This window comes from Microtus pennsylvanicus, chromosome 3 (assembly GCF_037038515.1).
Source record: "Microtus pennsylvanicus isolate mMicPen1 chromosome 3, mMicPen1.hap1, whole genome shotgun sequence".
Classification (NCBI taxonomy): Eukaryota; Metazoa; Chordata; class Mammalia; order Rodentia; family Cricetidae; genus Microtus; species Microtus pennsylvanicus.
The window spans coordinates 64,186,851-64,203,006 of NC_134581.1; the positions used below are offsets into that span (position 1 = coordinate 64,186,851).

The window sequence follows — 16,156 nt, forward strand, 5'->3', positions numbered from 1 at the left end:
AGGGCCAAGCACAGGCCATAAGGTTTCCCTGGGTCTGCATCGCTTCCTCTCCTTTGGCAAAGTACCTTGATCATTCTGGTGAAGGATGGAGATACTGAAAGATCACACAGAAGTCTTCACGCGCAGATCTTCCCTTTATGCACCCACTGCACCCCAAGTTTTGACATCCTCAAGCCCCCCCCCCCTGCTGCCATTTCTCTCACTTTTGCTGTTACACCTAAAAGGAAAGGAGGTGAGGAAGGATGGGGCTGTGGAGGCCAAGACCCAGGCTAAGAAGTCTACGACTGGGAGCATTTCTTTTTATTTTTTTTTCCCTGAAGTTCCCTGTAGAGTAAGGGCTTTGGTCCCATCTCAACAAACAGCCCATCTGCCTGTACAGGTAAGAGTGAGGTCTTTGGGAAGGCTCCAGGACGTGGAAATTTAAGAGCTTGCCCAGATTTGTCCATCCCCACCCCCACGAAGCTAGGCCACATGGCCTGCCCCAGGGGAGTGAAGCTGCCGTGGATAAGAGCCCAGTGCACAAAGACAAACAAGACACAGCTGCCTGGAGCCTCTGGAGCACCATTTATCGAGGCTCCATGGGGTCAAGTGCCCCAGTTTGTCTGCTCCCTAGTCTTGAGGGGAGCATGGCCATCAGAATGGCCTTCGACATTCCCAGTCCAGGCATCGACGGTTGCTCATCAGTGCTTCAGTGCCATACCACAGGGTTCTGTGGATAAACGGCTTCAGACACTTCTCCATTCCATACACTCCAGGGCTCCATCAGGCCTGGCTAGCCCAGTGCCGTGTTAAATAGCTTTCTTGCCTTAAATTAACCAGCCCCAGAGAAACCCACCCACTTTGCACCTTGAATATATTAATCTACTGACTAACATTCCTCCCCATTCAGCTTCAGGAAAATGCCAGGGAGGGAGAGTTTGTACTTCAGAGACAACAAATGGCCAGAGCTGGGGTGGACAACCCAGGGTGCTCTCTTCTCCTGACCTTCTAGGCAGCCTGGGTCAGGTATGACTTATCTAAGGTCATAGACCCAGGACCCAGAGTTGTTTGTGATCAATCTAGGCTGCTACCGTGTTTTCCACAGTGAGCCGCCTTTAGCTGCCTCTCACCTTGGCCCCTGCAGTTCTCCAGGTCTAAGTGAGCTGAGGAAGGTTCCAGCTCTTGACTCCACCCACTCCAGGATCTCCAGACTGTCTCCCAGTCCCCTCTACCCCTGGCATCTCAAGGTCTTTTTGGCCCTGGAGATCCTCAGGCCAGACCAGGGTACAGAAGCAGTGAGCCTTGAGAGTGGGCAGATTCTGGGCACAGGCCAGGTCTCACACCCAGTACTGGCCATTCCTGAGAGCAGGATTGGGTGTCCGGCAAAACTGCAGTAGCTCTGGGTCAGGCTGGCCTCCCGGTGGGGGCCCCTGGCCAGGCACAGTGGTGAGTGGAATGGCTTGGCCCGGCTCTACCTTGCGAAAGGTCTCTGTGTCACCGGCGAGGCCATTGCGGGGTTTGGCGGTCAGCACCTGGACATCATGCTTGCCTGTCTTGTTGCGTTTGCGGAGGTAGAAGAGCAGGGGCAAGATGAGGGCCAGGAGCAGGAGGACCAGGCACACAGGGATGATGACACTGAACATGTTGGCCTCTAGGAAGCCCAGGAAACCGCTCCTGGCCACAGTGGGCACAGGGCTGGATGCTGCTGGGCCTGGCTGGCCAGTAGGGGTATTTCTTCCTAGTTTCTCTGTTTCTGTCCGAGGAGCATTGGGAACAGTGAGCAGGGCCACACTGTAGGCCTTGGCTGCATGGTAAGGTTCGGTGGCAAAGTCCAACAAGGTCACTGCGGGTGGGACACCCCTTGCCCACAGCTCCAAAGTAAGACTGTCACTTGTTGGGCCCGTGGATCTACCCTCTGGCCTGCCCACCTCTAGACCCAGCCTTCCCTCTTCCAGGTCCTGCTGAGTGAAATGCTCCACAAGCCGGTTGCTCCTCGGTTCTGCGCGGGCTTGGGACACACGAACCACACGGCCATATCGGGGTCCAGCCAGGAGCCGGAAGTGGGGCATACTGCCTGTGCGGTTGGCCAGCTCACTGGCATCTAGCACAGTGGGGTCGAGGCGCAGGGTGGTACCCTGAGGCCACGGCCCACCTGCCCACACATGCAACAGAGCCTGCACTGTGACATTCACGGTGGCTGATGCATTTACACCCCTAGCCAGAGCCAGGACTTTGAAGTGATCCTGAGAGGAGGAGAAGTTGGTGAAGGCAAAGACCACTTCCCCCTGGTCTACCTGCATCTGACTGAAGGCAGAGGCAGGCTGCCCACCCACTAGTAGCTGCCCGTACAGGGGCCCCTGAGTGAGGCGATAAGCTACATCTGGCTCCTCGCGATCTGAAATCACCTGGAGCTGCTGTCGGCTCAGTGAGGAGCGCCCTAAAGCTTGGGGCACCTCCAGGGGTGCTCGCAGCTGCACCTCAATGGTGGACGGCAAGACGTCCACAGCCAGGGACATGGGTATCGGGGGGCTGGCTCCATCAGACATGCTCAGCTGGAAAACGCCGGTCACACTGCTCCCATTTGCCACAAAGGCCAGCCGCCCTGCATCCACGTCAGCCTGTGTGAAGTGGGTCACGGGCCCAGCGTTGTCCCCAGCCAGGCTCAGGAAGCCATTGTGGGGTGCCCGCTGTACTTCATACTCAATCTCCCCTGGAGCCGAGTCTGGGTCTACTACACTCAGCTGGGCTCGAGAGACAGGGGCTCGGGAGCCCCTGGTGACCCGGAGTGGAATGGAGGCCTGTGGTTGAGGGGGCCGCTCATTCACATCCCGCACAGTGATGGCAAAGGCCTCGGAGGTTTGGGGTCCTGCCACAGGAGCTCCTGTTGGCCCCTGGAGATGGGCGCGGAAGCGGAAGCCATCCTGCTGGGTGCCCCCACCACCATGGGCATATACCAGCTGTCCTGCAGCCAGTTCAGATTGCAGGAAGTGGGGCCTCCTCGCGTGGAGTGGCTCCTCAGACACCAACAGCTGGCCCCGGGTGGGGAACTGTGTGACCTGGAAGAGCACATCATGCCGAGAGCGCTGAGATGCCGGGACACTCGCTAGGAGGTTGGAGGCATCGAGGGAAGCCATGGTGATCTTGGCCCGCTGGCCCTCAGGGACCCAGAGACCTAGGGGTGAGACATAGGCTGTGAAGGTATGGTCCACTGGAGAAAGAGTCATGAACTCCCAGAAAGGAGACCCCAGAGCAAGTCTGTGCCTCTCCTTTAGACCCGTAGCTCCAGGATGGGGCTCATGGCCCTGGAGAACAAGGACTGTGCCTTCTGCTGTCAGTGTTCCCCACACACTATCCCCATACCTTCTGAGGGCCTGGGACTAAGACAGGAGCAGCTAGCCAGGCCTCTGGCCCTGTGTTTGAGGCAGTTTTCTGCATCCTCAACCTTCCCATCCCATCGTGCTGTTCACCTTTGTTTCTCCAGAGGCGGCTGGGGCGCTGGGGACAGGCAGCATCGAAAGACACAACCACAGCAAGGGTGGCAGCCACATCCCTGGCAGGTGGTGAGGACAGCAGGAGACCAATGGTGTCATGGGCTTCCCAGAAGGGCTCAGGAGACATCTCATGCTCGTACAGAATATTCCCAGCATTCACCTGGGGAAGACGTTATGATTGGGTATGACAGGTAGGCTCACGCTCTAGTACCCGAAAGCTTCCTATCGGGCTGGCAGGACACCGGCACTCTCATGTCCCCAGTGTTCTTCTGGCTGGACCTAGGTCTCTCTATGTAGCCTGCTGTCTACCTCATTGCTTCAAGGTGTCACTAATAGGCAATTATGTGGCAGAGAAGAGCTGGGCTTTGAAGCCAGAAGCCTAAGTTTCAGCCCCAGCTCTAGCTGGGGAAATTGGTCATTTATTCAAGTTTCCATGGAAAGAGGAGTCTTTCTGCCACCTTTGCAATGGGTCCCATCCTCCTTGCTTCCCACATTCTGTTCTCTCTTCTGTTATGTCAGCTTTCCCCCAAATAGACGATCTTTTTTTCTTGCTATGCAACCGAGTTAATTTTTTCTTTCATCTTAAAGAAAACAACTCTGGAATTGACTTTTCCTTGTCTTTTGTGAGGGTTTCATGCATTCTAGTCTGACCTGGAGCTTGTGAAAATGCCACTTTTATGTGGTGGCTGATGACTGAACCCAGGGCTGATTGCGTTCTAGGCGGGCACTCTTCTGACTGAGCTACGCCCCTGCACCTCAGTCCACAGTTTCCACGGCATTTGCTCCCTCCCATTTCTCATTGTTTCCTTTGCAGTGAAATTCCTCAGGAATAATCTCCACTGTCAACACACATCACTCCACACGGGATTTTGTTCCCATGATGTCACCAAACCTATTTCATCAAGTAGTACTAATGGGTCCTCTGCATTAGATCCAGAGGTCTCAGTCTGATCATCACTTGATAACAAATGAAGCTTCTGAGTGTGCTGTTCTGCTTTGAGGCTACTCACACCTCAGACTCGCTGGTCCTGCTCCCCAGTCATGTGGCATGTTCCGGGGGCCTCAAGCCGCCCTTATCAGAATCTCCAGCTTACTCTCACTCTTACCGGTCCCCTAGTCTCCAATTTCCATCTGTATCTTGCTCCACAGAGATGTCTACCAGCTATTCCAAGCTCCCTAGGCCCAGATATGCCCCAGCGGCCTTGCCTCCTGAGACTCCATCACCATGTCAGCAGCTCTGCTGGTGAGTGGCTTACGGGGAACCCCAGAGACCTTCTTGGCTCCCCTCTGTTTTGCCACACAGGTCCTGCCTGGGTTACTGCAAGGTTCCTCTCTTGTGTTCCACCCCAGGCCTCTGCCCACTGCCTCTGCAGAGTCTTCACACAGAGTGAGTCTTTGAAAATATACAATTAGTCCACTCTGTTTTTCTTTTGAACCAGGGTCTCACTGTATTGCTCAGGCTGGCCTTGACCTCCCAGGTTCAAGTGATCCCCTTGCCCCAGGCTCCTAAGTAGCTGGTACATGCCATCATGCCAGGCTCAGCATTTAAGCTCACTCTTGCTCAAATGCTGCATCCTCATGCCTTATCTTTGCTTCTCCCCTTTTAGGAGACACAGAAAGGTTTTCCTTTCAGTAACATAGGACATGTGCAATGGTAACATGGAGCCGGTGTGGGAGCGTTGGGAGTGAAGGGTCTACCTCAGTAGGGCCGTGCTGGCTACCCTGGGAACAGACCCGTGCCAAGAGAGGCTCTTTCCCAGTGCTTTGCTACAAGAAGGAACACAGGCCTTTGAAGAATCAGGGTGTCAGGTTTGTGTGACATTTCCTAAGGCTCCAATGTTGACAACTAATGTTAAAATATTAAATGTAATGTGTACTCAAATAAAACCATCTGTGGGCTAGATGTGTTCTAAAGGATTGATGACTGCCTGTTGAAACCTCTGGCCCAGGTTGATGGTGGACATGTTAGAAATGGAGACATCCCCTCACCCCTCAGCAGCGGCTGTGGAGGTCAGGGTGATGCCTGGCTATCAGTGCTCCTGTAGGAGAATGCCTGGATGGGAAAAAGGCAGAAATCAGGCCAGGCATGCAGAGGTCTCCCAAGCTGTGGGAAACAGTGTCCTTAGGCGAAGGGAACTCGATGAGCAGTCAGAAGGCTTGGCCTTGGTTTAGCGGCTCACTAGCCTAGTGCACTGCACAGTCACCTGACTTCCAAACGAACATCCTTGTCTGCAAGGTGAGGCTACCTGAGCCCTGCCCCGCATACCCAGAGTCTTGAAGGGCAGTGGGATTGTCAAGCCACTGCTGCCTGCCCTCTTCCAGTGGAGGAGGGCGCCTGTGCCACGTACTCTCTTTTCAGCCTCCTCGGGTGGCACTGCCAGGCTGGCCCCCTGGTGGCCATTCAGTCTGGTCCTTCATGTTGCTGGAGTGGTGGTGGTGGTGGTGGGGAATGAAGGGGCACAGACTGCTGTGGGGGGGAGAGGCATGCGTGGCCTTGTTCTATTCTTCCCTCCTCCTTGGTCTCTGATGACAGGACTCCCAGTGACTGGGGCACACAGCTGTCCTAGCCACTGGCTGATTTCACCGTGGGGAGGGGCTGTGGGAGAGGCCAGCGCCCAGGAGAAGAGAGCACTCAAGCCCAGCAAATGATGGGACAGACCCGAGAAATCTTATTCACGGTAGCTAACCCATCTTCCTCCTCTGAGCTATCTGCTAGCCTCTCAATCCAGTTACTTCTCAGGGGGAGCACACACCCCGAAGGAGCGTAAAGGAACTTTAGGACCCAGGAGGCCTCTGAGGTGAAGGAGTACTGGAAAGAGTCCTGGGGGTGGGTCCTGCCATTTTCAAGAGCCAGGGTAAGCCCCTCTGGAAAGTTCTTGGAGCAGCTTCACAATGCTATACTCTGAGTGGCAGGGCCAGCTGTGTCTTCTTGGAGCCTGCTCATATAGAAATAATCGGGATCATGCCCTAGTTTCATGTGCCCACATGGGCTCTAGGTGGGTGCCCCAAGTGTGTTGTTTGCCGGTCCATGGCCCGGAGGAGCTGCTCACAGTCCCTTAGACCCTGGTAAGTGTTGCCTGCTGGTTCCCGCTGGTTTGCACAGACAGCCCTGATGCCTCAGCACCCCAGCCAGCCTCCACTTGAGGCTACGAATTATAATTTTGATTGGTGGCCCTGGCATGAGCTAGGAACTCTCCTCCAAAGGGTGGATAAGAGTGTCCCTCAGCCTGGCCCACTCTGCCTGAGACTCATCTGCCCCCAGCTTGCTCTGTCCTCTCTGGCACCTGCCCTGAGCCCCAAGCTCAACTTTATTCCAAGCTCTGTCCCACTGAAGCAAGCTGGGCTCAGCACCAGCTGCTGGGGTACCACTGCTCCTCCTTACTCTGGCCCTTTTTAAGAGGCTAGGATCCAGCTACAGCTTCCGTCTGGAGGCCCTGAACTAGGGCGGGCTCCAGAAAAGCTCAGATGCCAGGGATGTGTGTGCTCTGGCTGGCAGCTACCAGTTTGGGGTCTGTGTCTTGGCCCTTACCTCGGCCTGGGTGAAGTTCACCAAGGCCTCCTCTGCACTGCCTTGTTGGGCATGGAACAGTCGGCCAAGCTGGGGGCCTCTGACCACCCGGTAGAGCAGGTGCCGGGGGTCAGTGCCCGTGCTGGAGCTGGCTCTCAGGTTCTGGCTGCTGAGGGGCTGCACAGACTCTGGAAAGAACAAAGAGGCCTGTCAGTTTTGAGTAGGCGCCACGGCCAGGAACCTGTTGTACCACCCTCAATTCTACTCCAGCTACTCAGCATGGTAGCCCTACCTGGACAGACAGTTAACTTCCGGCTGCCCTCCAAGGAGAGAAGCACTTGCTTCTGGGCCACCACTCGGAAGAAATGTCCAGGCGAAGTGTGTGCACCATCAGAGAGGTCGAAGTGGAAGCCGCCTTCCAGGGCTCCTGAGCACAAGGGGTGGATCTGGATCCTGCTGGCCCGACAGAGCTCCCTTCCCTTAAGGGACCTCCCAGGGGGTGGGGGTGGGGGCTGAAGACCCTGCTCAGCACCCACCTCTGTGTGAGAACAGCACAAGCCCACTGTCCAGCTGGGCCTGTGTGAAGCGGCGGACCTCTGTGTCTGGAGCCGCCCTCAGCGCTATCCGTCCATTGCTGGGTTGCTGGATGATGTAGACCAGGTCTTCCGGCCCCGAGTCATTGTCTGTGCCCCTGAGGGCCTCAGGAGGGATGGGCACAGTGGCCCCCTCCCAGATCTGGGGACACAGGCATGTGAAAGTTCTGTTCTCATCGTCTGCCCACTTCCTGGCCCTGGGACTGACACCAGGGCTCCACCCTGCTTTACTCAGCTGTCATAGATGCCTGTGTCTTTCTGGGCTCTACTACATAAAGGGCCTTCCATCCCATTCTCCTCCTTGGTCACCTCAGCCCTGGTTCCTTCTTCTCCACCTGTCCTAATCTTAATTGTACCTCAAAGCCAGCTGACAGCCTCCTTGACTAGAAATACTCCTGTTTGTCCCTTACTGAGTTCTTACTCCCCAGAGATCCCCATCCCTGACCAAAGGTGTGCAGGGACCTCCCTTTCCTCCTACTGTGGCATGCACCACCTGGCAGGGGTGGGCACAGGGCAGAGGTGGTGAGGTTGGCCAGCACAGGATACATAGAAATAGGCTTTCCTACCAGCTGAATGCTGGGCGGGGGTGGGGTGGGGTAGGGGTGGGGGTGGGAGGGAGGAGCTGAAGAGCAGAGAAGAGAGCTGAGAATTTCCTGAAAAGTCAGGAACCAGAATGCAGGGGAGGCCCCGGAGGCTATTCTCCCAAGGAGGCCAAGATCCTCTTCCTGGGCATGTGGCAGAGGGCCGGTCACTGGGGCCATTCTGGGTAGGGGTCCTCATTAAAAAACATCCTTCTTGCATCCATGAGCTCCTCCCTCATCAAGTCCCAGGAAGAGAAAGCTTCACTGTCGGGCTCCAGGGAGCGAACATGGGTGGATATTGCCATCTGGTGGCCAATTTGCCACACCGCATTTCCGACCTGTGGTCCTAGGCAATCCTTAGTGATCGAAACCAAGTCCTGCTTCTCCAATTTAACCGCTTCCCACAGGCAACATTATACCACCTCTCCACAGATTGCCACAAAAGAGTCAGACCCCAGGTCAGTAGCAGCCAAAGTTGCCCTTCTACAGCTTCCCAAAGCTCTCCTGGTGGCGGTCTATCCCTAGAACAGGAGTTCTTAACCTTCGTAATGTCGTGGCACTTTAACATGGCTCCTCATGCTGTGGTGACCTCCCACCTCACCGTAAAATTATTTTCATTTATCTTTCATAATGGTAATTTTCCTACTGTTAGGAATCATAATGTAAAAATATCTATGTTTTCTGATGGTTTTAGGTGGCCCCTGTGAAAGGGTCATTCAACCCCAAGGGGTCGTGACCCACAGGTTGAGAACTACTGCTCTAGATGCTGTCATCCAAACCTTAGTCCAACCTCTGTTGTCCCAAGTAGGCCTGTCAAGCTATATCCTTTCTATACCATGTGATTGTGGAGCGCTGTCCTTGTGGACCGCAGCTCCCATTTCTACAGAACAGGGGCGCCACAGCCTGGAAAGCACAGAAGCTTGGGGAGTCTAGCTGTGGTCTTTATTTGATGTGGTGCTTGAGCTCCCCACCTGCAGCTCACTCTACAGGGCTTGTAGGAAATTTTGTCAGGTGTTTTGGGCTTGGGGCATGAGGGAAGCCTTCTGCTACAGGCAAGTCCAGGGAACAGTGAGGCCAAGCGTGACCTTTTGAAAGCAAGACTTCCCACTTTATTTCTAAGTACCCAGGAACAAAACCTCACAGTGGGGCTGATTTCAGTGCCGTATCACGTCTCTTTGCCTGGTAACCTAGCAAATGTGGCAGCAAACCCTTTTAGAGGATGAAACTGAGGAGGACAGCATCCCCCGAGCAAGGGGGAGAATTAGGGGACCCTAGTCTCTTTCCAGAAGCAGAGAAGGGGTGGTCCCAGGGGTGAACTCACCTGCAGGCCTGTGTTTGTGCTGAGGACAGGTGGTTGGTCATTAACAGGCAGGATGGTCACGGTGAAGGCCATGGGCTGGCTCTGGCGATCCATCTCCGAGGCATTGGCCACCAGGACAAAGCTGTCTGTTGGTGTCTCACTTCCATCATGCACATAGCGGATCAGCTGCTCTTCCACCTACAAGCAGACCCAGGGCTAGTTGTCAGACTTCAGCTAGCCTAAGACTTACCAGCACCCTCAATGTTCTGTCGTTGGGTGCAGGAGAAGACAGACCCCTTTAGAACCCATTTCCACAGGTAAGAAGGCAGGGAGCAATGGTTGCCAGCTCCCAGAGAAAGACGTGAAATAAAGCATAAAATAGTAGCAGCAACCAGAGCCGAGCTGCAGCCCTGGGGTCTCTGGAACAGACATACCTCTCTCCAGGAGAAGGTACTGAGGCTCCCGTCTCGAGGTTGGTCCTCCTTCTGCAGGGCCCCGTGCTGGGGTGGTTCTAGCACCTGGAGGAGGAGGCCTGGCAGTGTGGGGAAGTAAGACCCAGTGATTTGGAGCAGTGGAGGGGCCAGGGTACGGGTACCACCTTCAGGAACGCTGAAGTTTTGCCCCTCCAGGGGGATGACTGTGGGCAACACCTCCAGCTCCACAAAGATGCCCTCAAGAGGGTCACCCAGGCCTGAGGTCACATCCAGAGAGAAGGAATCACTCCAGGCTCCAGGACGAGAGTGCAGGTAGAGAACCCTGCCTGAGTTCACTGCCTCCTGGGAGAAGCTCTGCACAGGGTCCAGGCTGGGCGGCTCATCCGCTGAAGCACCGTGGGACACCATCACCAGGTAGCCGGCGCTCGGGGGGCTCCTCAGCGAGAACATGATGTCCGCGGGCAGCACTGCCTCCTGGGCTACCTGGTCAACAGAGACCATGGGGACACACGGGGTCACAGGCTGTTGTGGACCTCAGCTGGCAGAACAGGCTTGTCTCCACCTGTTGCTCATGTTGCCAGGATATTGCTGCTCACATGCATTTGGGTTCACATGCAAAATGTCTAGACTCATGGCCGGCTGGCCAGAGGGGTCGCAACCAGATTCAGTATCAAAGGCATAAAAGTGACAAAAGTGTGTGCGTGCACACACACACACACACTCTCACACACACACAGAGGTTTCTCTGCTGGGGCTCTGCTCAGGCACTATTTAGATCTGTTAGGTGGATTTTTCTAGGGCTTTCAGCCCCCAATCCTGTTATGGCTGCCACTGTGTACCACTAGAGGGCACCTCTACCATTCCTAGAAGCACAGGCTCCCACACTACAGGTTATAAGCAGTTTGCTGAGCTAGGTCCAGCCCAAAAGCTCCCGAGTACTCCCTCAAAACTGGATCTAGCCACAAAACAAACAAACAAACAAGTCTAAGTGCCACCCTCAGATTTATGCATCTGACTCTATGCCCTTGCAGAGGACATTCCTTTTGCTGGAAACGCTATCCCTAGTTTTGGTCGTCTGTATTATGTGCTCTCCTAGCCCCTGCCATTCTTTTGAGCCTTTGCTGGCCTAGAACTTACTAAATAGACCAGCTTGGCCTTGAACTCACAGAGATCACCCGTCTTTGTCTCCCCAGTGCTGGGATTAAAGGTGTGTCACCACAGTTAGGGCTCACACGCTATCTCCTCCAATGTGTGCACATCCTGACTTGGTTAGTCATGATCTTCCTCAAAGTTCCAACACTCAGAATGAGAAGGGTGTCAAGATTTGACAGAATCTAGTCTGAGTGGCACAGCAAGGCTGTGAGGCTGCTGGGCAGCATCGTACTATGAACTCCCTGAGTTATTAAGCACTGCCTAGACCCTCATGGTCCCGGTGTGGGGTCTGGGAAAAGAACTGAAGGCTTGGGGATCTGAGCCGCAGTACTCCTCAGAGCTCATGGCCCATGGCAACCTCCTAGGAAATTTACTACATATGCGTGGGTTCTACTTTAGAGATTTCGTGGGTCTCACTAGAGCCCAGATTTTTCATGGTTAGCCATAACAAGGACACATGTGTATATGTGACCCCTGCAGGTACATGCAGCTTACAGGGAGATGTATGTGTAACAGAGTCCCTAAAAGCACATATAGGTGAGTACTGAAGCTATGTAATACTGCTAAGCCCTGAGTCTCCATAGTAACATCCCCTTCATGGAGGTGGCCCTCTGCTTGGCCCGTGGCCATGCTCACCTCCTTGTTCCTTACCTCTAGCTGGTCCCTTCTGATCTCAGCTGCTTCCCCCTGGAAGACGTAGATCTTTTTGTGCTGGACCAGTTGTAGTGGGGCCAGGGGGCCCTCCAGGGCAATGGTCACTTGTAATATGGTGTCAGTGTGCACTGGCCCTGCTGCTACAGAGAAGGCCAGGGAGTCGTGGGGGTTGAGGCTGCCATTGTGACTGTAGAGAATGGCTCCATCCAGCAGGTCCCGTTGAGTGAAGGAGGTGACTGACTGGCCATCCCGGAGCAGCTGTCCCCAGTGAGGGCCAGCTGTTACGTGGTAGTGGACTTCATTTCCACTTCGAATGTCCAGGTTGGTGTCCAGGTGGAGCACAGCTGTGTCGATGGTACCCTGGCCTCCTTGAGGAACCACAAGACTAGAATTGTTGGCTACGTGAAGGTAGGGCTCTGAGGCCTGCACCTCCAGCATGGCAGTGGCTTGGTGTTGCCCATCAGACACCTGCAGCTGGAGCCAGCCATGGTCAGCCCCTGAGTGCACGAACAGGACTTGCTTCTTCCTGAGGTCCTCCTGGGTGAAGCGGTAGATGGGCCGTGTGGGTTCCTCCATAGCCACGATGCTGCCAAAGAGGAGGTCCTTGCGGGTCAGCACCAGCTGAGCATCGGTGAAACCCGAGTCAGCGTCACTGAAAGCCACGTCGTCTGTGGTCAGCAGCCGCTGTCCACCCCGGGCCACATGGAAGATGCGGCTGACGGTCTGCACAGGGGCGTGGTCATTCACAGGCTGGATGGCCACTCGGAAGACACCGCGCACCTCCTCCCAGGCCATGTCACCACTTCCCTCGCCCTGGTGTGTGGCCACAAATGGGATGTCATCCTCGGTGGTCTCGGAGTCATCGTGCTGGTAGACCAGCCGGCCAAGCAGCAGGTCCTCATTAGTGAAGGAGGTCACTGGGGTGGCCTTGTCCTTCGGTTCCTTCCAAGCCAGCCTGCCATGGTGGGGCTGCTCCATAACCTCGTAGAGATAGCTGGCACTGTTGAGACTCTTGACGAAGAGGTGGTTAGCAGACAGGACTCCCTCCCCTCCCTCGGGTACCATGAGGAGGACGTTAGTGAGGACAGGAGCGTTCGGGTCACCACCAATGTGGATGGGGAAAGTATAAAGTGGGGAGAAATGCGGTGGGGATGTCACACGGAAACGGAAAGAGTCATCCGCTGCCTTAGAGGTCCGCATGGTGGCCCTGTAGGTCACGCGACCAGCCTGCAGGTCACTCTGGCTAAAGCTCTGGCCATCTGATAGCCTTGTACCCTGGAGCTGCAGGTTGCCTTTCCGGGGGGCCTGGACCAACTCGTAGCGGAAGGTGTGAGGGTACGGGCCTGCCTCCCCCTCCAGGGAAGCCTCGAGGTGGGCGAGGGTGAGGGTCTCCTGATGAGGGTTCTGGGTATGCAGAGGCTCAAGCCGCAGCATCCATATTGTAGCCCTCTGGATGGTCACGGGGAAAGACAGGTTGCTCAGGGTCTCCTGGCCCACCTGTACCTCCAAGGTCAGCTCCTCCACGGTGTCTTCTGTGTGGTGTTGTGGGTCAGTGCTCAGGTACCTCACGCGGCCTTGTTCCACATCTCGCTGGTGGAACGCCAGTGTGTCCCACCACTCAGTGCCCTCCACCCCTCCTGCCCCCTGCTTCTGCAGCTCCCCAAACTGCAGGGTGCCGGTGACTCGGAACAGCACGCTCACATCCTGTCCCACTGCATTTGTTTCTACGGACAGATTGGCAGGCAAGATGGTTGCAGCGGAGCCCTGGGCTAGGTGCAGCCCCGTGTTGTGGAGGATCTGTATGGCCGGCCGGACAGCCACTACCTTCAGCGTAGCTGGAGCGCTGGCCTGCATCCCATCACTGAGCCGGAACGTCAGGTCCTGGGCAGGCCCGCCACGGTGGACGTAGACTATGTTGCCTGCCTCCAGTTCCCGACAGGAAAACTCAGTGGCTGCCTCTCCAGGCTGGTCCCTGTGCTCCACAGGGACACCAGTGGCGACACCAAGGAGCTGGATGGTGATACCCTCGCAGGCAGAGTCTGGATCATAGGCTTGGAAAATCTCAGGTCCCAGAGGTTTCTGTGTGTGTTCCAGGATCACCATGAGGCTGCCGTGCGGGAAGACAACGCGGGGTGGGTCATTGACAGGGTTCACCTGGATGGGTAGAATGTAAATCTGGCCTCTTCGAAGGCAGGAGGGGACAGGGGCTCGAGCGGTCACGGACACCTCCAGCATCAGCTGGTCAGAGGTGTCCTCAGAGCCATCATGAACAAAGCGGACCTTCCGGTTCACCACGTCCAACAGGGTGAACATCTTCCTGGTCTGGGCTCCTGGGATGTCGAGCTCCAGCTCGCCATGGCGTGCATTCTGGCTCACACTGAACAGCACCTGGGACTTGCGAAGCTCTGCCTCCATCAGGTCCAGTGTGGGCTGCACGTGCCTCCACTCCAGCCATGCTGTGCCACCCTCGGCCACCACCAGCGGGCTAATGGTAAGCAGCTGGGTGAAGTTGGCAAAGACAGGAGGCAGTCCTGGCTCGGGGATGCACGGCTCTGGCAGTTCCATGGCTGGCCAGGCTTCTGGTGCCAGGGTGGAGAAAGTTCCATATGGGCCGTAGGCCTCTTCCTCGTATTCATCTTCCTCAAGCCTGCAGCCTGCTGCCATGTCACGGGTCAACCAGGCATCCCGGAGGCCCTGCCTTCTGCCGTTAATACTGAAGTCTTCTATGCAGCCTACCAGGGAGATATTGACAGCCCCTGGTGTCAGGCCTAGACGGCGTTCTTGGAGGTGGCGAGAGGCCTCTGCGTCCAGGCCCCCAAGGAGTAGACCGCCACGTGGTTCCAGGTAGCTGAGGACCCCGCGGTTGAAAGTGCGTGTAGGGTACTGGTCCACAGAGATCTCCAGCCGGTGAGCATCTATGTGTACGCTGACCTCGTGGGGCTGCCCGTCGGCCACAGGCACGCTGTTACGAAGCAGCATGGTGCCTTGGCCCATTTCAACCACAGCCCGCAAGTGGCCCTCGAATATGTCCACGTAGATGAAGTTGCCACGTTGGTCCCCTGCTTGGAAGGCCAAGGGGGCTTGCTGACTCCGCGTTGTAAGGGTAAACTCCAGTGTGCCTTCCTTCTGAGTGCTCCAGGCAGAGAAGGTAGCGAGCGAGCGGGGTCCAGAGAAGCCCAGGCCCACGTCGTCACCAGCAGAGAATTCTTCAGCACAACCTTCATGAACGTCAGGAGTTAGTGGACGGAGAAGGTTGCGGCCATTGAGAGTGGCTGAGTGGAGGCAGCCCCTCAGGGGTCGGCTGATTCCCTTCAGGTAAGGCAAGTCAAGGCTTCCAGAGCCCCCCACAAAGAGCCCATAGGTGACCTCCAGGTGGGCTTTTGGGATTGGGGCCGAGGTGTTTAGAATCCCATCAACAGACAGCACAGCCAAGCCGTCAGAGACAGTAAACACTATGGTGTGGGGGGCAGAATCACTCAGCACTATGTCTGTTGGGGTCTGCAGCTTCATCTCCTTTTGGTCCAGGACGAGTCTGACCTGGAGAGAGATAGGGAGATCAGGGGTGGGAATAGGGGACGTTTCTATCTACCCCACAAAAGCACAGTGGGTCTCTCACACCGAGCCCCCTGCAAAGTGGGACCAGGACGAAGGCGTTCGTGACATCACTCATGCGTCCCTCACTGACCAATAGTAACAGGGCAGAGTCAAGGTTCCATGGTACTTTGTGTATTTTGTGGGATTTCCACAAAGCAAGGCTCTCTCCTGAAGCAGCGCTATCCACAATCTCATTCTACCTCTCTTTCCTTGGGTGAGCAGTGCCAGAAAACCTGGTTTGGATTCTAGAAAAATTACTTCTGGAGGAGCAATAGGAACTCTGGAATTTCCTGATGAACCCCTTTAGCAAGGAAAAGTAGCTTGGCTCACCGTACAGGATAAGAACCTAAAGGGATGGTTTGTGTGTTTTTTTTTTAATTTAATGTGTGTGTGCGCGTGTGCATGTGCGTGTGCGCGCGCGTGCGTGTGTGCATATGTGTGTGTGTGCGTGCATGTGTGTGTGCATGTGCATGTGTGTGTGCATGTGCGTGTGTGTGCATGTGCGCGTGTGTGCGTGTGCATGTGCGTGTGTGTGTGCATGTGCGTGTGTGTGCATGCGCATGTAGAAGACAACTCTCAGGAGTCAGTTCTCGCCTGCCATTTTGTGGGTTCTGGGGACTGAACTTCAACCATCCCAGCAGCCCAGATGCTGTTCTGAGGATCCAGCAGAGAAGGCTCCCTCCATGACATGGACACCAGAACCAGAGTGGGTGGTGGCAGTGTACAAGACCTTAGCTATCCACAGACTATCTCTGTACAGTGATGGGCACCTCTGTGACTACTGCACCAGGCCCTGGGTGACACCTTGTGGCAGCGAGAAGCCATGGCAGCCCTAGGATGATAGGGTCACAGTCCCCATCCCCAATGGGG

The 16,156-nt window shown here is 55.7% G+C and overlaps 1 protein-coding gene across 1 annotated transcript in view; it reads right to left on the reverse strand.

Annotated features, from left to right (window-relative positions):
- Positions 1 to 263: 263 nt before the first annotated feature.
- Positions 264 to 16,156, reverse strand: part of Cspg4 (chondroitin sulfate proteoglycan 4) — a 36,128-nt gene continuing 20,235 nt past the window's right edge. The window contains exons 3-10 of the mRNA XM_075965818.1: positions 11,690 to 15,229; positions 9,887 to 10,369; positions 9,474 to 9,650; positions 7,515 to 7,713; positions 7,271 to 7,405; positions 7,000 to 7,166; positions 3,447 to 3,630; positions 264 to 3,151 (exon numbers count right to left, since the gene is read on the reverse strand). Coding sequence (XP_075821933.1) covers positions 1,317 to 3,151; positions 3,447 to 3,630; positions 7,000 to 7,166; positions 7,271 to 7,405; positions 7,515 to 7,713; positions 9,474 to 9,650; positions 9,887 to 10,369; positions 11,690 to 15,229 — 6,720 coding nt within the window. The 3' untranslated portion in view covers positions 264 to 1,316. The remainder of the gene's footprint in view (positions 3,152 to 3,446; positions 3,631 to 6,999; positions 7,167 to 7,270; positions 7,406 to 7,514; positions 7,714 to 9,473; positions 9,651 to 9,886; positions 10,370 to 11,689; positions 15,230 to 16,156) is intronic.